General features: G+C 43.1%; 1 protein-coding gene across 1 annotated transcript in view; it reads left to right on the top strand.

The window, feature by feature from the left end:
• The first annotated feature begins 1 nt into the window (after nt 1).
• Prmt7 (protein arginine methyltransferase 7) overlaps nt 2–24,313 on the top strand; it is a 43,967-nt gene continuing 19,655 nt past the window's right edge. Inside the window, exons 1-6 of the mRNA XM_040736619.1 lie at nt 2–145; nt 1,888–2,065; nt 9,088–9,124; nt 13,030–13,179; nt 20,166–20,274; nt 23,083–23,195. Of these exons, the coding sequence (XP_040592553.1) occupies nt 1,971–2,065; nt 9,088–9,124; nt 13,030–13,179; nt 20,166–20,274; nt 23,083–23,195 (504 nt within the window). The 5' untranslated portion in view covers nt 2–145; nt 1,888–1,970. The remainder of the gene's footprint in view (nt 146–1,887; nt 2,066–9,087; nt 9,125–13,029; nt 13,180–20,165; nt 20,275–23,082; nt 23,196–24,313) is intronic.

The following is a 24,313-nucleotide window of genomic DNA, read 5'->3' as shown; positions in this document are numbered from 1 at the left end:
GGGGTGCGCCGGGAGACCGCTTCCGCTTCGCGGAGGGCCGCGGCGCGTCGAACGTGACGCCTACGCGCTGGGGCCCCGCCCCCGGGTGGAGGGTGAGGCGGAGTGGCCGCGGCGTTGGCGGCGAGCGGAGCGTGTCCCGCAGCGGGTGAGCTGTTGGCGGTGCTCGGGAGGTAGGGCCGTGGCTGGCCCTAGGTGCAGCCCGCTTTCGGAACTCATTTCTAGGGCTCTGGCGGAGGGCCCTGGCGTGGGTGTGTCCGGGTCCCCGGAGCACTCGTGGACTTTTCCCGAGTCCACGTGGAGTTGTTAAAGCACCCTGGCGGACAGGTCTGCCCAGCCAGCCCGCCGCAGCCGTCCGCACGGGTGACTGTCCTTTCTCAGAACGTGGCTGAGCGCAGAGCAGGGCCCCGGGCACAAGACTGTCGCGTCGGCCACACACGCCCGGACCGTCCGGCCATTCTCTTACTCGGCACGGCTCTCTTAGAGTTCTCAGTAGTTGGAAACCATTCAGTTCACAACATTTGCCCGCAGTGGTGCAATAAATGCGTGCGCCCTACGTAGACATGCTTTTTACTAAAACTGGAGTGGCGCTCAGGGCGTTCCAAACACCACAGATGAGTGTGTTTGATATGCCGAGGAATCACCACTTTGGCGCTCTTGCTCGCTCTGCATCTCACTGGCCTTCATCTGAGGGCTGGACCCGGATGAACTTGTGAGGCACTTTGACACTTTGATCCTGTTGGGATTTCTGAAGAGCGCCAAAATTTCCAGACAGCATGATATATTTGTTATGTTTTTTTTTTTCCTTATTTGTCTTTGTCTCCCCCGACCCCCTCAAGACAGGGTCTCATTCTAGTTCTGACAAGCGTGGAACTCATAAAGATCCTCCTGCCTTTCCCTTTCTAATTCTGGAATTGAAGACATGCACACCATCACGTGTATTTTGCTCTTGTTTTTGTGGTAAGGTCTCACGGCGCTGCCCAGGTTGACATCAAACTTCAGATCCTTTACCTCAGCCTCCTATGTGCTGAGTCTGTAGACTTTTATTATAGTTTTTTTTTTTTCTTTTTTTAAGGCAAGGTTTCTCTGCGTAGTTTTGGTGCCTGTCCTGGAACTCGATCGGTATACCAGACTGGCCTCGAACTCACAGAGGTCGGCCTGCCCTCTGCCTTGCAAGTGCTGGGATTATAGGAGTGTGCCACCACCACCTGGCTTATAGCTTTTGTTTTGTTTGTTTTTTGAGACAGGGTTTCTCTGTGGCTTTGGAGGCTGTCCTGGAACTAGCTTTTGTAGACCAGGCTGGTCTCGAACTCACAGAGATCCGCCTGCCTCTGCCTCCCAAGTGCTGGTACTAAAGGCGTGTGCCACCACCACACGGTTGGCTTATAGTTCTTATACTGTATATAAAATGAGATGACTCTTGCTGGAAATATTAAAATACTGATTAATATTTTTTTGAGAGGATCTATCACTATTTAGTTTTTTTTTTTTTTTTTTTTTTTTGGTTTTACGAGACAGGGTTTCTCAGTATTGTTTTGGAGGCTGTCAGTCCAGCCCAGCCTGGAACTCACAGAGATCCGCCTGCCTCTGCCTCCCGAGTGCTGGGATTAAAGGCGTGCACCACCACCACCACCACCACCACCACCACCACCACCACCACCACCACCACCACCACCACCACCAGGCCACTATTTAGTTCTTGCTGACCTAAAACTTCCCATGTAGACCATGCTGGCCTTGAACTTAACAGAGATCCTCCTAACTCTCTTTGCCAGAGATCAGATTGAAGACCTGTGCCATTAATAAAAATTTTAAGTGATTTTGACATTTTTGTCTGTTTTTTCCCCCCTTTTTGTTTTCTTATCCCTTGCCTTCATTATAATTGACTAGGTTTCTGATAGCCAGATCTGTTCCTAAGAAGTAAATTGGCAAGACTGCATTTCTGTGCAAACATTGAGGAGCCAGTTGGCGACATGAAGGTCTTCTGCAGTCGTGCCAATCCAACCACGGGATCCCTGGAATGGTTGGAGGAAGATGAACACTATGATTACCATCAGGAAATTGCCAGGTAACAAGGTTTGCTTCTCAGCTGGCTGCAGGTGGATAGGGCTCAGTGACATTAGTTTTTTTGGTTTTTACGAGACAGGGTTTCTCTGTATTGTTTTGGAGGCTGTCGGTCCAGCCCAGCCTGGAACTCACAGAGATCCGCCTGCCTCTGCCTCCCGAGTGCTGGGATTAAAGGCGTGGGCCACCACCGCCCGGCGACATTAGTTTTGAAAATAGATTTTGGACTTTGTTTTCTGAGCAGTTGAGATGTTAACTAGGAGAATAAAACACTTGATGAAAGCAGTGTGGGAAGTAGGTTGGAGAGAGAGAAGAGTGGTGGTTTCTGTAATCCTAAAATAGAAGCAGTGGAGGTGAGGGAAAAGCAGTTTGGAGGAGCTTGAGTTTAGAAAATCACTGTATGCAGTTAAGGGAGACAAAGTTCTAGAAGGACCAAGACGTCTTCTGGTTAGAGTGACTAGGTAGATGGAGATGCCATTCCCTGAGGGGGCACTGGAAGAATGGGCAGTGTTCTAGAGGGAAAGGTGTTGCGCATTCGGTGCTAAGGTTTGGACATTCAGATGATGATGCTAGCATTAGAAAGAAGCATGTGTCTTGAGACACAGAATTCGTAGAACTTGGGAGAGTTGAAATTGAGAGATGTTGTAGCATCTCAACAAAGGAGGAGTCTGGAAAGTAAAATTAGGATTAGCTGAGGAGGCAGAAGCAGAACCAGAAGGAAAGTTGGGATGGGAAGAAAAGGGACCTTTAGGAAGGAGGAAGTAACTGTTAGGGTCAAGCTGCTGAGGTGTCCTGAGTGCGGATGACCATTAGCAACAGCAGGGAGCAGGCGGTGGTAAGGGTGAGTTATGTCAGTGGAGTGGTGAGCAGTGAGTGGCTGATACATCCAGGAAGCTAGTGAGTGGACATATCTTTCAAAAAGTAGGTAGGGGCCGGGTGGTGGTGGCAGCACACACCTTTAATCCCAGCACTCAGGAGGCAGATGCGGGCGGATCTTTGTGAGTTCAAGGCCAGCCTAGTCTACAAGAACTAGTTCCAGGACAGCCAGAGCTACACAGAGAAACCCTGTCTCGAAAAGCCAAAAAAAGAAAAAAGAAAAAAAGAGGAGAGATGGCTCAGCAGTTAAGAGGGTGTAGCTAGCTCTGGAAGATCTGATGCCCCCTTCTGGACTCTGTGGGTACTTGCACTCACAGGTACATGTATCCTCACACAGATAGACTTATGCATATATAATTAAAAATAAAATAGTTATGTTGTATTTTATTTATTTCCTAGGATTTATTTATGTATTTTATGTATATGAGTATTCTATTTCCATGTATTCTTGCACCACAGAAGATAGCATCAGACAGAAGAGGGCTTTGGATCCCATTATAGATGATTTTGAGTCACCATGTGGTTGCTGGGAATTGAACTTAGGACCTCTGGAAGAGTAGTCAGTGCTCTAAACTGCTGAGCCATCTCTCCAGTCCTGAGATTTTATTTAAGACAGGCTTACTATGTATCATTGGTATGTAGACCAGGCTGGACTTGAACTCATAGAGATCTGGCTCTGCTTCCCAAGTGCTAAGGTTAAAGGTAAGTTCATTCCATCTGGCTCTTCTTTTTATTTTATATTTATGCTTGAATATACATCTGTGCACCACATATGTACAGTGCCCACATAGGTCAGAAGAGGGTATTGGATTCCCAGGTACTAGAGTTGTGAGCCACCATGTGGTACTGGGAATCAAACCCAGGTCCTTTGCAAGAGCAGCAGGTGCTCTTAACTACTGAATCATCTCTCTAGCCCCAGAATTCACATTAAAAACAAGCAAACAAAAAGCGGGCATGGTGACACCTGCTTGTAATCTTAGCACCAGGTAAGTGGAGACAGGAGGATCCCTGGGGCTTGCTACCAGCACGTCTATTCTAATTGGTGAACTAGGTCAGTGGGAGACCCTGACTCAAAGAAGGTGCATAGTATAAATGAGGATGACTGGAGAGTCCTCCAGTTTTCACATGCTTGTATAAACTTGTACTTGTGCACACATATACACGTGAATGTACACACAGCACACAAAATGAATAGGGAGCATATTTCCTTTCTTTCTTTTTTTCTTTTTTCTTTTTTTTTTCTTTTTTTTTTTCTTTTTTTTTTTTTTTGGTGTTTTTCAAGACAGGGTTTCTCAGTATTGTTTTAGAGGCTGTCCTGGAACTTGCTCTGTAGACCAGGCTGGTGTCGAACTCTGCCTCCCGAGTGCTGGGATTAAAGGCGTGTGCCACCAACACCCGTCTAGGGAGCATATTTTCAACAGTACATGAATTTATCTTAACTTGAAATCCTAATTAGCACCCAATAAATATTTTTCTTTATTCTCGGCTTGGTTGGTTTTATTCACAGTCAGAAATAGCAAAGCATTGAAAATAACGTAAATGTCTATCAACATTGTTAGGCAAACCCATGGTGTATCTATATAGCAAAATAGAATGCAACTGGGAAAACAGAAATGAAGTTCTTTATTTTGATTTCATCCTCCGCTGGTAGAGTGATTTTCACAATATGGTACATGAAGACAGCAAGTGTAGACTGCTTTGTGTCAGAAATAAAGTGTTGCTTATTTTTTGTAAAAAGAAGGGCTGGAAGAGTAAATGGAAATGGGTGAACGTTCCCTGTAGACAGTGCAGATGGGACTGAGTAGGTGTTTGTTGTGGTTGCTTTCAATGCTTACTTGCCACAATTAGACACCTGAAGAATTTTCCCTATTGTCTTGGGTGAGGTGGGAAGACCACCCTGATTTTGGGTGGCTCCTCTCTGGTGGCACCCAGATGAGGAAAGGGCATTGCAGAAGGAAGTCCCCCCCCCCCCTTGACTTGCTTGGCCTCCCCTCTTGCCAATGAGTCAGTTTGCTCTGCTGCTGTTGCTGCTTCCTTCTTTGACAGCAGAACCAGAGTTTCCAAGCTTTCAGGGTGGAATAGGTAGTAGCCATTCTCCAACAACTTTCTGGGCTCCAGGTGCCAGACTGGGACTACTGGGGCACCCCACCTTGTAAACTAGGTAACTACTGGTCATAGCTCCCCAGTGAGTGACAGCTATTCTGGGACTACTCTGACTTTTGAGACCCGGTAACTACAGGTTCTCAACATCTCAGGTGTAACTTGGCTGTTGTTACCTTTTAAAGCTCACTTGCTTAATGCATTTTTGGGGAGTGTGGGTGCTATGTGCAGAAGAGTCTCCCAGTGCACACTTAACAAACCTTCAGATTGTTCATGTGCATCTGGAGCCAGTCAATTTTATTACCCAATCATTTTTGTCTTCGTAACTTTGTCCAAAGATGCTTAAAGGAATGAACCAGCACCACTGTTTTTATTTTTCCTCAAATGTTGGAAGATTTCATACACAGAGTCACTAAATTCCCTATACCTCACAAGAGGAGAATTGGGACTCAAATACATTTATCTCAATAAATTCTTTAAATAGTGCACACCATGGGATTTCAGTGCTGTCCATACTATCTGAGGAAGTTTTTTGTTTCAAGATGGATTTCTTTTTGTAGCCCTGGCTGTCCTAGAACTTGTTTTGTGAGCCTATCTGGTCTCCAACCCAGAGATTCTGCCTGCCTCTGCTTCCTAAGTGCTGGGATCAAAACTGTGCACCACCATGCCTAGCTGTCTGAGGGGTTTTTAGTGACTGTAGATTCCATTCAGCTGAAGAATCTGTTCCAGACACTACTAAGCCCACTAGAGAAACAAATCCTCACAATTCTGTTCTCCAGCACCACTCCTGGTACCATAATTTATTTTACTCAGAGTCCTCTAGAGCAACAGAATCAAAGGGATAAAAAAATTAATTATATGTATATCAGAATATCTGTGCACCTCAGAATGTTTTCTTTTTTGATAGCTCAGATTTTTTTTTAAATGTAAAGATTTATTTTATGTATATGGTGCTCTATCTGCATATACACCTACATGCCAGAAGAGGGCATCAGTTTCTATTAGAGATGGCTGTGAGCCACCTTGTGGTTGCTGGTAATTAAACTTTATCTGGAAGAGCTGCCAATGCTCTTAACCTCTGATTTCTCCAGCTCCTAGCTCAGAATTGATTAAGGAAACTCTTCAGGTGCAGCTACTCGGTGATTCTAATTGTGGCAAGACATGCCCCGCAGAGTACCCATTGGCCAGCCTGATGTAGATGATTCCGTGCTCAGATTTCCTTTTTAGGTGCTTCTAGTTATATCCAGTTGACAGTTAAAACAGTCCAAGCTGGTGGTGGTGTGTACCTTAAGCTGAACATTTTTGAGGCAGGTGGATCTCCTTGTGTTCAAGAACAGCTTGGTCTATGTATCAAGTTCCAGGCCAGGTAGGGATACATAGTTGAGAACCTGTCTCAAAACCAAAATGGACCAAAAAAGCAAAAGCGAAACCTAGCCAATACAGGGGGGTAGATGGAGAATGAAGTGAGGATTCTTGGGATTATAGCCTCATCTTTATTTAGAGCATACTAGGTAAGTATTCTATCACTGGCTGGCAACCGCAGCACCTCCTAAACTTGGGGAGAATAAAGTAAGCATAGGAAGGGCTGTAGGTGGTTCAGAGGGAAAAGTATTCTTTCAGTGTAGCGTTCTGCAAGTGTAGAGTATACACAGCCAGTGTTAAAACTGCCTGCAGTAGAGTTGGCTCAAGTGCAGCCTCCAGACTCCATCTTGATTTGGCTTGGTGTGTGTAGAAAATCTGCATTTTAGACAAGCCTTCCCAGTGGTGCTGGCAGAAAGTTGGAGGCCTCTTTTGCTGAGTGCCTCAGTTTCCCCTGGAGTTCCCAGAAAGCCTCTTTGAGCTGTGACCTGAGTCCTGGGTATTCACTTGCCCCTGATACAGGGTTTCCAGCTTTTTACTTTTTATTTATTTACCTATTTGTGTCGTGTTGGGGATCTAATTGATGGCTTTACACATGCTAGATGCTAGGCATTTGTTATGCCACTGAATTCCACCCTTGGCCCCAGTTTCCAGAATTTTTAGTTGCTATGGTAGAAAATATGGATGTGATTTTATTCTTTTTTTTTTAATTCATCTTTATTTTGTATCCTGGCTGAAACCTCCCCCCCTCATCTTCCCCTTCCAGTCCCTCCCCCCAAATCCCCTCCTCTTCCATCTCCTATGAATATCAATAAAATATGACATATAAGACTAAGCACCACTCCTTGCATTAAGGCTGGGCAAGATGACGCAGTATGAGGAATAGGGTCCCAAAAGCCAATAAAGAGACAGCCCCTGTTCCCACTGTTAGGAGTCACATAAGAAGATCAAGTTACGTAACTGTAACATATATGCAGAGTGCCTAGGTCAATCTCATACAGCCCCTGTGAATCTGGCTAGTTGATCGTGGGAGCCTTTCTGTGGTGTCCTTGACTCCTCTTGCTCCTACTCTCCTCTAAACTCTGCTTAATATTTGGCTGTGTCTCTGCATCTGCCTCCATTAGATCCTGAATGATGCCTCTCTGATGATACCAATCTGGTCATAGGAGACGACCCATTTAGGCTACTTACCACTATTTCTAGGAGTCTAACCTGGGGTCCTCCCCATACACTCCTGGGAGATTCCCTTGCACCTAACTTCTGTCCAACCCCTAAATGCACCACCCCAGCTGTCCTCCTCAGCACTCTCCTCCTCCCCTCAACACGTGCTCATGTTCCCATCCCCACCTGCCCTCAGTCCTCTCGTGAAGTCTCTTCTACTTGATTTTCTTCCCTTTGCACACCGTTATTTAGCCTTTTATTGTCCCCTGATGATATGCTATGAACTAAAATATGGATGCTGCTTTCTTCTCTTTACACAGTGTATTAGCCAATCGTTTCCCTCCGATGTGATGTCAACTTCTGAGCCTGATGAACCTTACATACAGAGCAGCATATGCCCTCCCTTTCCCAGTTCCTCTTCCTAGTTGGATATATGGGGTTGTTCTAAGATGTACAATAATTATTCAAGATTATGTCAAGTGTTAGGATTATTGAGTGTTATACGGTCAGGATATTCATGGTTATAGATTACTGTTATAGGCTAGCTGGTGGGCCTGTGAAATGGATCAGCAGGTTAAAGGTGTTCACCACCAATACTAACAACCTGAGTTCCACCCCCAGGGTCCATGTGAAGGTGGAAGGAAAGAATTGATTCCTGTTGGGCGGTGGTGGCACACACCTTTAATCCCAGCAATCGGGAGACAGAGGTGGGCTGATCTCTGTGAGTTCGAGGCCAGCCTGGTCTGCAGAGCATGTGCCAGGATAGTGTCCAGAGCAATACAGAGAAACCCTGTCTCAAACCCCCCCCCAAAAAAAGATGATTCTTGCAAATTAACCTTTGACCTCCAGATACACCCATAAATAAATAACATTACTTCTCTAGGTTAACTACTAGGGCAGTTTTGGGCCTGAGAAGAACATCTGCTCTGAGATGATTTTTTTTTTGCAATAGTAGTGATTGATAGTAGCTGATTATACTAAAATAAATCTTGGAAGCTGACAATATGACTCAGTGGTACAGGTGCTTGCTGCCAAGCCTAAAGATTTTCGCTCACATGGTTTAAGGATAGCACTAGCTTCCACAAAATTGTTCTTTGACTTCCACATATGTTCCATGGTGCATGTATTTCTTGCCCCAAATAAATAAAATTTTCATTTATTTATTTATTTGAGACAAAGTCTTACTATGTAAGCCATGTTGGCCTTAAACTCGCAGAAATCCACCTACTTCTGCCTCCTAAGTCCTGTGAGTAAAGGTAAGTGATACTATGCCCAGTTTAAAAAACTAATTTTTTTTTGAGACTGTGTTTTGCTGCCCTGAAACTCATTCCCTTTCCTCAGGCTTGAAATGCTTGAGACCATAGACTTGAGTTACCACACCAGGCTATTTATAAAATATTTTAAAGTGGATGACACACTTTTTCCATCCAATTGAGGACTGCATTTATATGTGGAAACTCTTTGATTTGCTCATGCATGTCTTTCTTAGCAAAGGTTTCTGATTTACCTTTTCTTTCTTTATCTTTTAAGGTCATCCTATGCAGATATGCTGCACGACAAAGACAGGGTAAGTGTAAAGTAAGACATACTGTAAGACAGGGAGGGTTTCACTGTGTGGCTCTGGTTGGACAGGAACTTGCTATGTAGATCATGCTGACCTTCCACTTGGAGATGCTGTCTTTCTTTACCTCCTGAGTGCTAGGAGTTTTTGATTTGTGTTTTGAGACAGGGTTTCTCTGTGGGGCTTTGGAGGGCTGTCCTGGAAAGTGCTCTGTAGAGCAGTCTGGCCTTGAACTCACAGAGGTCTGCCTGTCTCTTCCTCCTCAGTGCTGAGATTGTAGATGTGTGCCACCTTGACTGGTGGAAACCATAGTCTTGATATGGACTGTGGAATTTTGGATTATAGGTCAGAAACTCTCCCAGGAATCAGGATATTCAGTAATTCTGAGAAATGTATGGTATAATAGTTAGAAAATCTTTCAGTATGCTGGGTTCCATCTCTGTTTTTCTTACCCTCAGCTTTATTAAGGTGCAGTTGACAAGGGCTGGGTGGATGGTGCAATGAATAAAATACTTGTTTTGTAAGCATGAGAACCTGAATTTGAATCTCCAGCACCCATGCAATAACTGGGCATGGCAGTGTGATTCTAGCCCAGTAGGAGTGACACAGACAGATAGACTGTGGGGCTTTCTGGTAAGCCTGTTTACCAGTCAGTCACTTGAAGTTCAGTGAGAGACTTGGTCTCAGATACCATGGAATTTGATAGAGGAAGACACTCAGCTTCTGGCTTCCACATGGGCCTACATGAAAGCAGGCACACACATATATACAGTGCTCACTTAAAGGGGGAAGCTTGCACATGTGTACTGAGTCTTTACGAAGCCCTCATAACGAGTGACGTACCCTTGATGTGGCCATGCAACACAGGGCCCTTTGAGTGCCTAAGTATCTGACTGAATGCTGTATGCGTGTCCTGCTCATTGTCAGGGGCAGGGTCAGCATAATGACAGGTTCCAACAATATTTTCTTTATATATTAATTTGGTGATGATGATGACTCTGCCATTGATCTGTGGTATAGAAAAAAATGGGCAGTCTTTTTCTTTTTTCTTTTTTCTTCTTTTTTTTTTTTGTGCTGTCTCTTTCAACCTTGCTTGCTCACTTTTAAAATAAGTATGGTGTAGAGGGTAAAAATTGTGAGTCCATAAAATCATATCTGTGGATATTGCTAAGGACATATTGTAAGGTACATTTGGCCATCATTGTAGAGTTACATTTCATGTTTTTTTCACATTTTTTCTTTTACCTTTGTTTGGATTATGGAACAGTCTAGTTATGATTTTACAATGAATTTTTTTGGTGTTTGGTGCTGGCAGATGTGAGCAAGGTACATTGATATATAAGAATTTTTTTTGCAAGACAGGGTCTTTCTGTATTATAGTCCTAGCTGTCCTGAAACTCACTCTGAAGACCAGGCTGGCCTCAAACTCACAGAGATCCGCCTGCCTCTGCCTCCTGAGTGCTGGGATTAAAGGCATAGACCACCACTACCTGACTTGAAAATGTTTTAATGAACTTCCCACCCCTGTGAGGTTTTTTTTTTGTTTTGTTTTGTTTAAGATTTATTTATTTTATGTGTGTGAGTGCTCTATCAATTTTTATGCCAGAAGTTATCAGATTCCACTATGGATGGTTGTGAGCCACTATGTAGCTGTTGGGTAAAGGAGAGTCTGCTACAGTTGTCTGTGTTGTAGTCAAGATTCTTAGTTTTATTTTTTATTTTTTGGTTGTGAGCCTAGCCTTTAATGGCTGAGCTATCCCTCTAGCCCAGTTTTTATTTTTTTAAGACCAAAGTCTTATTGTGCAGCACTGACTGGCCTGGAACTCACTGTATAGGCTAGGTTGGCCTCAGTTCATCTCTGCCTTTCCAGTGTTGGGATTAAACTCATATACCATGAGGCCTGGTGGTTTTATTGTGTATACAGATACATATTCTGTGCAGGTGATTTTAGAGGCCAGAAGAGGGTGCCATATCACTGGAGCTGGAGTTGTATTCTAACTGCCCAGTGTGGGATCAGCAAGTACCCTTAATTGCTGAGACATCTCTCTAACCTTAAAAGGACATTCATTCATACATATATGTTTTTTTGCCTGCATGTATGTCTGTGTGAGGATGTTGGATCCCCTGGAACTGGAGTTAGAGACAGTTGTAAGCTGCCATATGGGTGCTGGGAATTGAACCTGGGTCCTCTGGAAGAGAAGGCAGTGCTCTTAACCACTGAGCCAGTTTTCCAACCCCTTAAGAGGACATTCTTGAGCACCTTTGATGTACAGACTATACTAAAGGTCTTTTAATTTTAATTAAATGTTTGAATGTGTTTGCTCAGCTATCTGGGGAAAAAACAGTCCTAGTTTTTGACTAGACAAATAACATAATATTCTCATCTTATTATTGAGTCTTGTGCTTATGAGACTTTCTGATTTTAGTATGACCCATATAGAAAGAATCCTTCTTACTTCAAAGGGAAATTGGCCAAATGACATCCCATCCAGTCAGCTAAGCCAGAAAGATAGCCCCCCCTTTTGTGAGCCCGTAATCTATCATCAAATTCTATTCATCTTCCAACTGCAGTCCTTGCTCAACCCTCATTTACTTGAGCTCCTGTTATTCCTCTACATGACATCCCAAGGGTTAGTCTGACTGTGTGAGCTGCCATGTGGATACTAGCAATTGAATCAGGTCCTCTACAAAAGTAAGTGCTCTTAACTGATGATCCATGGTTCTAGTCCCTCGTAAGTATATGTTTGACAGTTTTAAGAAGTTGATGAAACTTTTTAGGGTGCGTGTATAATCCTATGTTCCCATTACTGATGCATGGGATTTCTAGTTTCTTTAAATTTTTGTCAACATTCATTATTTTGGAGATTGGTATATAGCTCAGTTATTGATGCACAGATCAAACTGGGTGGATATCTCAAGTAGTATACTTGCCAAGTATTTATGAGGTCGTGAGTGATACTTAGCACCAGAAGAAGAAAAGAAATCAACATGTGGTATTTTACACTTAAAAACAGACAAACAAACAAAAGCCAATCCCCAAACCAAAAAAAAAAAAAAAACCCTTTTATTATTGGCTTAGCAGGATGGGTCATCGGATAAGGGTACTTGTCTCCAAACCTGAGGAGCTCAGTTTTGTCCCTAGACCTTACATGGTAGAAGGAGAGAACTGACCCCTGCAGATCCTATTTGGATGTACACATATGCCCTATTGAGTGCCTGTACATTCTCCAACCCACACAAATAAATAGGGAGTGTGAAAACTACTTTAAAAATTATTTATTGGGACTGAGAGATGGCTCAGTAGTTAAGATCACTCCAGAGGACCCAAGTTTGGAGTATTTAATGAGAACATACCAAACTAAGTCAATAGTAAGCCCTGGTCTAGGACTGACAGAAACTTCCACAAGCTGGCAAGGAGGGTCTGTGAGCTGGTCCTTTCTGAGATGAATGTCCTTGGGTTTGTGTGCTGCTCTGAGGCACCAGAGGAGGCTGGTTGTGGGGTACTGAGAGAAGAGGGCCTGGAACCAGCTGCCATTTGTGAAAGAAACCTGATCAGAACAGTATTTCTCCAGGAAGGACATGCTTTCTCCCAGCTCCTACCTGTCATTCACCCTCTTAATTTCCTTATTGCTTTACCTACCTATCAACTAAAAAGGACAATGGTTTGAAGTCTCCCCAGCATTTCTCAACAGAGAACAGAAGCATATGGCACACAGAGAATCACTTAGTACAGGGCAGGAGGCTGAGTCAGTGATCTTGGAGTTTTGCCATACCTGTCTAGCTCAGCTGGTGAGTGCTGGAAAGGACATAGCACCCAGACTTAAACTGCTGCTGCCAACTGTGACTCCTATTCTGTTTTCACTTATTTATAATAATATGTGACAGGACATTTATTTTTCCCTTTCTCTTAGAATATAAAATATTACCAGGGTATCCGGGCAGCTGTGAGTAGGGTGAAGGACAAAGGACAGAAGGCCTTGGTTCTTGACATTGGCACTGGCACAGGTCTCTTGTCGATGATGGCAGTTACTGCAGGTGCTGACTTCTGCTATGCTATTGAGGTAAGCCGTGCTGTTCGTGTATGTATCGTATATCTTACATGGGAAGGTCTTTAGGCCCTTGGGTTTTCCCAGTCTGTTGACAGACACATACCAAGCACATGACCAACTTCTCCACATTAAGCATTGCTATTTTTATGATAATGTAAATAGTATACAGCAAACAGGGAATGTGGTAAATGAATAATAACAGTATCTTAAATAAGATTTTTTGCTTTATTTTGTTTTTTGAGACAGGGTTTCTCTGTATTGTTTTGGAGGCTGTCCTGGAACTCACTCTATAGACCACACTGGCTTTGAACTCACAGAGATCCGCCTGCCTCTGCCTCCTGAGTCCTCAGATTAAAGTTGTGAGCAACCAACACCCGGCTAGGATACATTTTTTTTAAAGATTTATTTATTTTTATATACATTGTTCTGTCTGCATGTATCCCTGCAGGCCAAGAGAGGGTACCAGATCTTATTATGGATGGTTGTGAGCCATCATGTGGTTGCTGGGAATTGAACTCAGGACCTCTGGAAGAGCAGCCAGTGCTCTTAACCTCTGAGCCATCTCTCCAACCCAGATTAATCACATAAAATCCTGAGGTCAACTTAGGCTCCTTCTAGCTGCCCACCCTTTCATCACTGCAGTGTGACCCTAATGTCAAAGTCTAGAAAGATGAACATTTGGGGTGGTGTGATAGATGGATCAGTGGATAGGGGTGTGACTTGCCCTGAAAACCTAGTAACCTGAGTTTGACCCTGGCTCTCCCAGTGGAAAGAGAGAGTAGCTTCCCAAGGGTTGTCTTCTGACCTCCATATGAATTCTGTTGCACATGCATGCTCATATTTATGCACACATCGTTACACATACACACAATAATATTTAGTTATTTAGATTTTTTGAGACAGGGTCGCTATACAATCCTGGTTGTCCTGGAACTCACTATGTAGACCAGTGTAGTTTGGAACTCACAGAGCTCTGCTTGCTTCTGCCTCCCCCCCAGTGCTTGGACTAAAGGTGTGCAACCACGCCCAGCTCATCAATGTCTATAAAAGATGAGCCTAAGCTGAAGAGATAGCCTATTGTTAAGAGTGTTTATTTCCCTTGCAGAGGGCCAGAATAAAGTTCACAGCACCATGGCAGGCAGCTCAACTACTAGCTCCAGGGGGATCTAACACCTTTGGCCTCTGTGGGTCCTGGTACTTATATGCACATAACCTACAGAGACACACATGCACATAATTTAAACACATGTGCCACTACACCTGGCCTGAGTTAGGAATACTTAAGCTGGGATAAGAATAACCTATTTGTGGCTGGATAGATGGCTCAGAATTTAAGAGCATTTGTGCCTATTGAGGGTTCATTTCTCAGCGCTCACATGGTGGTTCACAACCATCCATAATTTCAGTTCCAGGGCATCAGGTGCCCTTTTTTTTTTAACCTCTACAGGTATCAAGCATGCACATGTTACACATATATGTAGGCAAAACACTCAAACATGTAGACTGGGCATGGTGACATACATTCACTTCCAGCATTTGGGATGCAGAGGCAGGAGGATCTCTGGGAGTTCTAGGACAGCCAAGACTAAATAGACACTGCCCCAAAAATGAACAAACAAACAATAAATAAAATGGTACTTCCATCATGAAGTCAGGTGTGTTAAAGTCTGGGGGCCTATTAAAGTTCAGGGGCTCTGTTACAAAGCCCCTACTGCTCTTTCAGAGGAACCTCCCCTCCCCCAGTTCAGTTCCCAGTACCCATGTTGGGCAGCTCACAACTACTTGTAACTCCAGCTCAAGGGGAATCTAATACTTCTGGCCTCCATGGGCACTGCACTCAAACAGACATACCCATATGCACACATATACATGTAATTCAAATAATAAAATGAAATCTAAAAATCTATTTGCAATTTCCATGAGATCAAATCCTGAGAGTTGTTGTATATAAGAGACTGTACTTGCTTTGGATTGCATAAAAAAAAGTGTAATGCTGCATATTCTCAATAGCCAGAAACTGGGACTAACCTAGATATATAAGTAGGTAAAGAAAAAAAGAAGGGCCAAGTGGTATTGGCACATTTTTTTAAATCCCAGCACTCAGGAGGCAGAGGTGGCTCTCAGTGAGTTTGAGGCTAGCCTGGTCTACAGAGTGAGTTCCAGGACAGCCAGGCTGGAAATCCTGTCTGGAAAAATCAGAAAAGAAAAAAAATATAGTGGAATTTTGCACAGCCATAAATAAAAATGAAATAATGATGTTTAAGCTAGGCATAGTGATGCTCACTTGTAATCTTAGCACTGGGAGAGAGATTCAGGATGATTAAGGCTGCCCTGGGCTACATTTCAAAAACCAAAAAAAGCAAACAATGCTAACCAAAAACCAAAACATGACCATGGTGTTTGAGCAGATACAAAGAAGTTTATATTTTAGAATGATTGCCTTGATAGCTTCAAAGTAAATTTTGTTATCCCTATTTTACATATGAAGGAACCAGGACTCAGAATAGTTAAAGACTTAAGTCCTACAGTCAGTAAGCAAAAGAAGGGCTGGGGATATAGCTCGTTAGCATAATACTTGCTTTGCATGTAAGAAGTTTGATTTTCAGCACTGACAAAACAGTAAATAAACAAGTAGGAGCTAGGCATGAAGACATACCTCTGGTTTTGGTCCCTAAATGTGGATAAAAGGATATATGGAGGTGGACTTGGTACCCTCTTGTCAATGTATAACTGGTAAAGTTGCCAGTGAGATTGTTCAGGAAGGGCAAAGAGAAGGGCAAACCTTGGAAACATGCTTGCTTTCAATGGTTGAGGAAATGCGGTCAGTAAAGTCAAGTTCATGCAGACAGGAGATGACCCCAGAGGGTAGAATACTGTGGAAGCCAACAGAGCAGATTCATGGAAACCTTGGAAAGGAGGTAATACTCTACAGGTATAGATGGGAGAAGACTCACTGTCAGTAACCATGCTGTCATTTGATACAGTAGGCCCTAATGACATGTGGTTGTGGTTCTGTCTTAGTCTCTTTTCTATTGCTATGAAGAAACACCATGACCAAGGCAGCTATTGTAAAGGACAGCAAAATTGGGACTTAGTTACAGAGTCCTCATGGCAGAGAATGGCGACTGACAATGTGGTGCCAGAGAAATGGCTGAGAGCTACATCCTGATTACAAGCAGAGAGAAACTGGGTCTGGTGTGAACTTTTGAACCTTCAAAGCCCACTCCCTAGTGTCATATTTCCTCTAAACAAGGCCACACCTTCTGATCCTTCTAATCCTTTCAAACAGTGCTGCTCCCTGATGACTAGCATTCAATATATGAGCCTATGGGGACCATTCTTAGTCAAACCACCAGTTAGTTACCAAGCACTTGAGGAATGAATATTTTTATTTCATCCATTTTAGTTAGCTACATGTTGCAAATGGGTTGGACAGCATAGGTAGGTATAAAGGTTTGGCTGGGTGCAGACTAAAAGTTGTTGAATTGGCAATGTTTGTTTTTGGAGACAGGGTTTCTCAGTGTAGTCTTGGCTGTCCTGGAACTTGTTCTGTAGGCCAGCCTGACCTCAACTCAGAGATCTGCCTGCTTCTGGAGTTTGTTTGGGATTAAAGGCATGCACCACCACACGAAGCTCATTAATGACCTTTAAAATCATTTTTTTCAAGATTTTGTTTTTGGTTATTTTTGTGTGTGTGCACATATAAGTACAGGTGCAATGGAGGCCAGAAGAGAGTGTCAAATCTTCTAATCCAGCTTGTAGGGCACCCAACATGAGTTCCTGGAAGAGCAGTATGGGCTTTTAAGCACTGAGCTATCTTACTAGCTCCTGTTGTTGGTTTTTTTTTTTTAAGAGTTTGTCTTTTTTTCTGTGTGTGTGCAAATGCACACCCATGTTGGTTCCCACAGAGGCCGGAAGAGGGCGTTGGATTGAGTTATGTGTACTTCTAAGTTGACTATTGTGGGTACTGGGAACTGAATTCTGGTTTTCTGTAAAGCCATCTCTCCTGACTTTGTGAACCTTTCTTATTGGTGTAGTGATGTACTCTACCTTCCTTTGAAGACTTGTACCTTTACTGGCTGTAGGAGGGCTGCTAAAGAGCCACTGGGGACATGTCAGACAGAACAGCATGATCCCTACTTGCTTTCTCTTTTGAAAGCAAGAAGGCTCTTCCTAGAAATTTCTAGCAAACCTCTCCTTGTATATAAAATTGGCCAAAATGCTTAACAAAGGGCATTTAGTTCCCCTCAAGCAAGGTAGGTTCACTTGAAAGCAGGTCTGTTTCTATACTGCACCACTGCCCCTGTTCTGAAGGAAGGAAGAATGGATGTTGGGAAGTATGCGTCATTGTTCGTCTCTAGTCATGGTTGGGGTGAAAGTGTTGTGTGTTTGGGTGTGCCTGTTTGTGTGTAGATGGGTGCATGTATGTAGAGGCCAGAGGTTGACATTAGTGTCATCCTCAGTCTTCACCTTATATATAGCTGTAGGGCTACTGGGACTTAGAGTTAGCTAATTCAGCTTTTCGAGCTAAGCGTCTTGCTCCCTGCCTCAGCCTTCTGTGTTCTGGGATTACAGAGCGATTGCTGCATCCACCTAGGCGTTTACATGGGTGATGGGATATCTGGTCTTATACTTGAATTGTTGCCTTAGTTTCATTTTCTGCTGCTGTGATAAACGACTTTGACAAAAGCAATTTAAGGGATAAAAGGTGTTTTTGGTTCATGATTCCAGCTTATGGTCTCTCACTGTGGAGAAATCAGGGTATCAGGGACCTGGAGCAACTGATTGACTTAATTCCCAGTCAAGAGAAGAAAGTAATGAGCAATGCATGCACATTTGTGTTTGGCTGGCTTTCTCTTTCTAGTTAATTCTGGACCTAGCCCATAAAATGGTGCTCAGAATTCAGGGTGGGCCTATTCGCCCAATTAAGAAAATCTCTCAGCTGGGTGGTGGTGGTGTGTGCCTTTTAACCCCAGCACTCAGGAGGCAGAGGCAGGTGATCTCTGTGAGCTTGAGGCCAGCCTGGTCTACACAGAGAAACCCTATCTCAAAAGCAAAACAAAAACAAAAAAAAAAAAAGAAAGAAAGAAAGAAAGAAAGAAAAGAAAATCCCTCATAGGCATGTTCACAGGTCACTCTAGATGATTCTTGTTGAGATGTCGTTCTAAAATGATACTATATTGTGCCAAGTGACAATTAAAATTAACCATCACACACTTTAAGTGCCTTACTGGATGAACTGTTTCTTCAGCCCCATGAGATCTTGAGCTTTCTTGGTGGGCTGAGGAGAGAGAGGTTTTGAATGGTCAGACAGAGCCTGAAGGGTTAGGGAAGGGAATGAGTGATAGGTCAAAGGCAGCAGAAAGATTGGATAACACTGAGATTGTGATCATTTTAGAGGTTCAGACAAAGTGATTGATGAGGACTGAGGGATTGAGGCCAGAGACCACATGTGAAAAAAAGCTACATTTTAGAAATGATTGTTTTTTTCTTCAGCTGAGTACATAGTCTTTTTTTTTCTTTTTCTTTTTTAAAAGATTTATTTATTTATAGTGTTTTGCCTGCATGTATGCCTGCTGCCAGAAGATCTTATCATAAGTGGTGTGAGCCACCATGTGATTACTGGGAATTGAACTTGGGACCTGCCAGTGCTCTTAAACCTGGAGTCATCTCTCCATCCCCAAGTATATACATTCTTTCCAAATGAATATAGCTTTTTTTGTCGTATAAAAACCAAAATCATGTTCATTGTAGGAAATAGAGAAAAGGATTTAGAAAAATGGGAATCTTCCATCATTTATTTTGTTTCCACTTTGTATTAAGAGTTTCTGTGTTTGATGTGTTAGAGCTGTGAGGTTGAGAATTCAGGGTTAGAGGGACTAATGAAGGGCTAAGGGATGACTTCTGAAGGGAAGACTTTGTGCTTCCCTGTGGTTTGTATTTGTGTGTTAACACACTGGAGTCTTGTGTGGCCCAAGTTGGCCTCAAACTAATTTACTGTGTAGCTAGGCAAGCCTTGAACTTCTGATCCTACTTACATTTCCCATTGCTGGGATTATAGGCATGTGCCACCATTCCCAGCTTCCAGCTGAATTTGATTTGGCAGATGAGGTGGGAAAGGTTCAGGCTTGCCTATTAATGTTGTGGAGAGCCATGTGGGTTAAGAAAGGGCGTATGGCTAGGAGAATAAAGTGGTCTACTTTGTGGAGGGTCCCATGTTAGGAAATACAGGCTATGCTTTTAGTCTGGGTCAATTCTGAAAATGAAGGTGGTCTGACCACACTTTAACTTTCTTATCTCTGGAGATTAAAACACATTTTCCCAGGCTTGTGGGACAGCTCTGCTCTTAGAATGCTTAGTAAGGGCAGTGACACTTAATACCTTTACTAAGTAGTGCAAGATTATTTCATTTCCACTTAGTAGGCATGAAATGGGAATTTATAAGTAGTACCCTGAATTTAAACTTTTTGTGTGTGTACAAGTGGGGGCTATTGAGACAGAGTTTCATTTTATAGCTCAGGCTTCTGACTCATGATGATTCTCCTGCCTTACTATCTTGAATTCTGGGATTAGAAATGAGCTAACCACATCTGGCTGAATTTCATCCTTTTTTTTTTTAAAGATTTATTTATTTATTATGAATACAACATCCTGCCTCCATGTCTGTCTGCAAGCCAGAAGAGGACACCAGATCTCATTATAGACGGTTGTGAGCCACCATGTGGTTGCTGGGAATTGAACTCAGGACCTTTGGAAGAGCAGTCAGTGCTCTTAGCCTCTGAGCCATCTCTCCAGCCCCTGAATTTCACCTTTTATGTTGATTTTCATGGCACACATTTGGAGACAAACATTTTTTAGGGTCAAATTATGGAACCAAAGCCAGTACTATCTTGCTAGCTATGAGTCCTTCAGTGGTAAGTGGGTTTTTGTTTTGTTTTTAGAACATTGCTCATTTTCCCTTCCTATCACCTCTCCTTTCACCCTTCTCGGACTTACAGGTTTTTAAGCCGATGGCTGATGCTGCTGTGAAGATTGTGGAGAAAAATGGCTTCAGTGATAAGATTAAAGTTATTAACAAGCATTCCACTGAGGTGACAGTTGGACCAGGTGAGAGCTTTACCTCCTGTGTGAGAAGCTTTGTGTGAAAAGTAGAGCTGGTGAAATGTCACGGCAGTCACACACAAGGAAGAAATGCTTTGCTTTAAGCAAACTTATGGTAGTAAGAAAAATCTTTATAGTCAGGAGTTTGAAACTTAGAACATTCTACATGCCCTTTGAAACTTGGAGAGCACAGTTACAACATTTGGGGAAGAGGAAGAAGGACAGGCTGTTCTTTATGGCCATTACTAGTTTTTAAGATGCAGCATTTTAGGATTGAAGGATCTACTTAAACTCAGCATTTTATTTTAAGTTTAATTTTGTCATTATCATCATCAGGATCTAATACAGTTCAGGCTGATCTTGAATTCAATCTGTAGCTGATGTTGGCCTTGGTCCTCCTGGGTACTGAAATTACAGACAGATCAACAGATCACCATACCTGGATTGTTTTTTCTCACATTAAAAACAAAAATTACTTTGGGGATGGGGATGTAGCCACTGGTTGAGTACTTGCCTTGGGTGCCTGAGCCCTGGGTTTGCTCCCTAAGATCCTAAAGCTAGGTATGGGTAATCCCAAGCATTTGGGAAGCTGAGGTAGAAGGAAAGTCATGGATTTCAAGTCAGCCTGGACTACATAGCAAGTTTTGATTTTTCAAAATAGGGTTTCTCTGTGTAACAGTCCTGACTATCCTGGAAGTCCTGGAACTCACAGAGATCCACCTGCCTCTGCCTCCTGAGTACTAGAATTAAAGATGTGTGCCACCACTGCCCGACACTTGTCCACCATCTTACCAGGTGACTTGTTGAGGTATTTGTTTTATTGAAGCAGAGTCTCTTTATGTAGCCCAGGCTAGCCTCAGACAGACTGGCCTCCTGCTTCTGCTTCTCAGGTGATGGGACTACAGGTGTGTCAGAAGTCTTTCTGTTTCCCCCTCTCTAGATGCCAGTGTTGGTACTTATGCATTCCATCTTTTCTGAAACTCTTTCCAGTTCCCAGTGATGTGTTCTCCTTTTTCACTTCTTTTTGTGTTTGTTTTTTGAAAAAGGCTCTGCTCTGTAGCCCTGGCTAGCCTGGTACTTACTATGTATGGCTTGTTGAATGTTAAGATTAGAGTGGCATTTAGAGAGGGGGAAACAGAGAAGACTTCCTCTTGGCAACCGGGAGGCCATTTGTGGTAGGATATGGCAGTGCACACCTGTTACCATTGTTACTTTATCACTTTCCTTCTAATTCCAAATGTGGAGTTCCCCAAGAGTCTGTTCTGAGACCTGTAACGTGTAGTTTTTCCCACCAGCCACCTGGGCCCTGCTGAGCTTTCCGAACCCCCAAATAACACCCAAGACTATATTAATTATGAAACTGTTGGCTGTTTGCTTGGTTTCTTATCTGCTAGATCTGACTTGATTATTAACCCATAATTACTCACATGGCGACCAGCCACTTCACTACATTTCCCAGAATCCTCCTAGATTCCTAGTCCCACCTATCTTGCTTTCCTATTGGCCAACATTGCTTTATTGACATACACACAGGACTCTCCCATCAGAGACCTTAAAATTAGAATATAAGTTTGGAGCTTATTCCTCAGATGGATTACCCTGAGTATGTGTGGCAACAGTTGTTCAACTGTCCATTACATTCATGGGATAAATTAGGACACACCTGGTATAATTACCCTTTCTTCAGGCTCTTCTACACTACCCCCTCATAAATTCACACTCATTTGATAAATACCAGGTGCTAAGAAGTATTTATTAAAATTCACTGGGTCATAAAGCTTTTTTCTTATTTTAATGAACAAACATGCATGGTAAATTTCAAGTCTCATTATCACCTTAAAATTTATTTAGGAGGTAGAGTTGTTCAGGTTTGATGATGATTGACAGGGAAAAATCAAGAATTCAGCTGTTTGTTGACTCTTCTTACTGGTTGTAATGCATTGTTCTAGTCATTAAGGTGTGGTGACTAGGGCAGTCCTAGACCTGACAAATGATGCTCCTTTCTGTGCAGTGTGATGGGGGCCATTCACTAAGGCAGAGGCTGTCGAGCGTGTGGTAGTGGGGAGAAGTCAAGGTGGAACACTGTGTTCCTGCTGGAGTTTAGCATACTGGAGAGATGGACAGTTTCTAAGCCAGGTGGAGTTTGCTCTTAACTTCCATTTACTTACACTTAGCTTCCACCTTACTAGATGTATAAGTAAAATGGGCACATTGAGCCCATGTACGTGTCATAGGAAATGTACTTTTCTAACCTTTGTTTTGTCCCTCGTTTTACAGTTGAGGTGACTACCTTGGGGTTTAGAACCCAGGCCTCCAGCCTAGAAAGTAATCTCCAGTCAGGTCTATAGGACTCCAGACTCAATCCTTGTACCACTCTCAACCTCTCTAAACCACTTTAATGTGTCTCTTTTTTTCAGTGTCAGCTATGAAATTTGTCCTCTGTATAGGGAAGACGAGTGGGCTTTGTCTAATGTAATTCATGAGCCATTAGAAATGTTTACAGTTAATTCTCCATGATAAATAACTCTTTCCAAGGTCTATTGGCTTGTTAAAAATTATAATTATGTTTTAGAGGTTTAGAAAGCAGTTGGCAAAAGAACGCTTCAAAACCCAGAAGAGGGTGTCAGATCTCCTGGAGCCAGAGTTAACAGGGGTTCTGGGCTGCCTGATATCGATGCTGAGAACTGAGCTTGGGTCTCTACAGGAGCAGCACATGCTATTACCATGGAGTCGCTTCTCTAGCCCCTAATTCTTGATGTAGTATCTTTAACATATTTGTCAGAAAATATTTCCTAGTCTATTGCTTATTTTTAGATGGTGACTTGCCATGCCGTGCTAACATCCTGGTCACAGAGCTGTTTGACACAGAACTGATTGGGGAGGGAGCGCTGCCCTCTTACGAGCATGCACACAGGCACCTTGTGCAGGTAAGTGACTCAGCCCTTCAGAGTCTCCATACACCTGGGCCTCCCTTCAATTCCTGGCAGGTGTGTGGTGCTGAGGGGGAGAAAACTATCGTCTTTGCTGGGTTTCCAGGGCCTGGTGATGTATGCAGAGTAAAAGGGTGAATGAGGTAGGAGGACAAGAAGGTACAGCAGGAGGTAGGTGAGGGGACCCTGCAGGTGTCATGCAGGTAGTGATCTGTGAGGATGGGGGTGCTTCTGCCTTACCCAGCAACTTCACACTCTAATGAAAACAACTTCTCTTCATCCTGTTTTCTTTAGGGGAAATGAACCCCATGGACAAGATGTATGTAGGTACACGAATAGTTCTTCCAGAACACATATACAGATAACCATGTGCATACAACACAAACATGCTACATATAAAGCTACAGCCATGCTCACAAGCATCCATGTTCCCATAGATTCCCTGACATTTGTAAACAGGGCAGATAGTTATCTCTGTATTCCAGGGAAATTGCCCTTTTCAATTTCAAAATGCTTTCCTTAATCCCAACAGGGAGACTCCCCCTTTCCTCAGGACTACACCTTAGAAGTGAACAGCTGTCCATAAGTTTGCCAGCCTGTGGTCTTATCTGCTCTCACAAGAATAGACAACTACCCTGACAAAAGTAGACGCCTCTCTTCTGTGATCCATGCACACCTGGGGCGACTGGGGATTCTGTCCTTTGTCTAAACTTTGAGAGGGCAAGTAGTAGATGTGCTACCCTACATCTGTTACATATGTGACACTGCCAGTAACTTTGCACCATTTGAGGATTGGCTTCCTCTCTAGAGCTGGCATTAGAATGGGTTGTGAATCACCATGTGGGTTCTGGGAACCAAACCTGAGTCCTCTATAAGAGCAACAAGTGCTAATAACTGCTGAGCCATCCCTCCAGCCCCAGATTTAGAGTTTAATGTCTTTATACTTTAGGATAAAGTTGAGACTTAAGTTTGAAATGAATTATAAGGACAATAATGTCTGGTGATGTGATGCGACTTTTTAAAATTATGTATAATAATAGGTCTTATTATAACATCATATACATGTACATACATATCTCATATTCATGCCCTCATTACCCTCTCTTGTTCCCTTT

Source organism: Mesocricetus auratus, unplaced genomic scaffold (genome assembly GCF_017639785.1).
Source record: "Mesocricetus auratus isolate SY011 unplaced genomic scaffold, BCM_Maur_2.0 Super-Scaffold_100062, whole genome shotgun sequence".
Lineage (NCBI taxonomy): Eukaryota > Metazoa > Chordata > Mammalia > Rodentia > Cricetidae > Mesocricetus > Mesocricetus auratus.
Note: the sequence above shows the minus strand (reverse complement) of the source record. Positions and strands in the feature narration are given on the sequence as shown.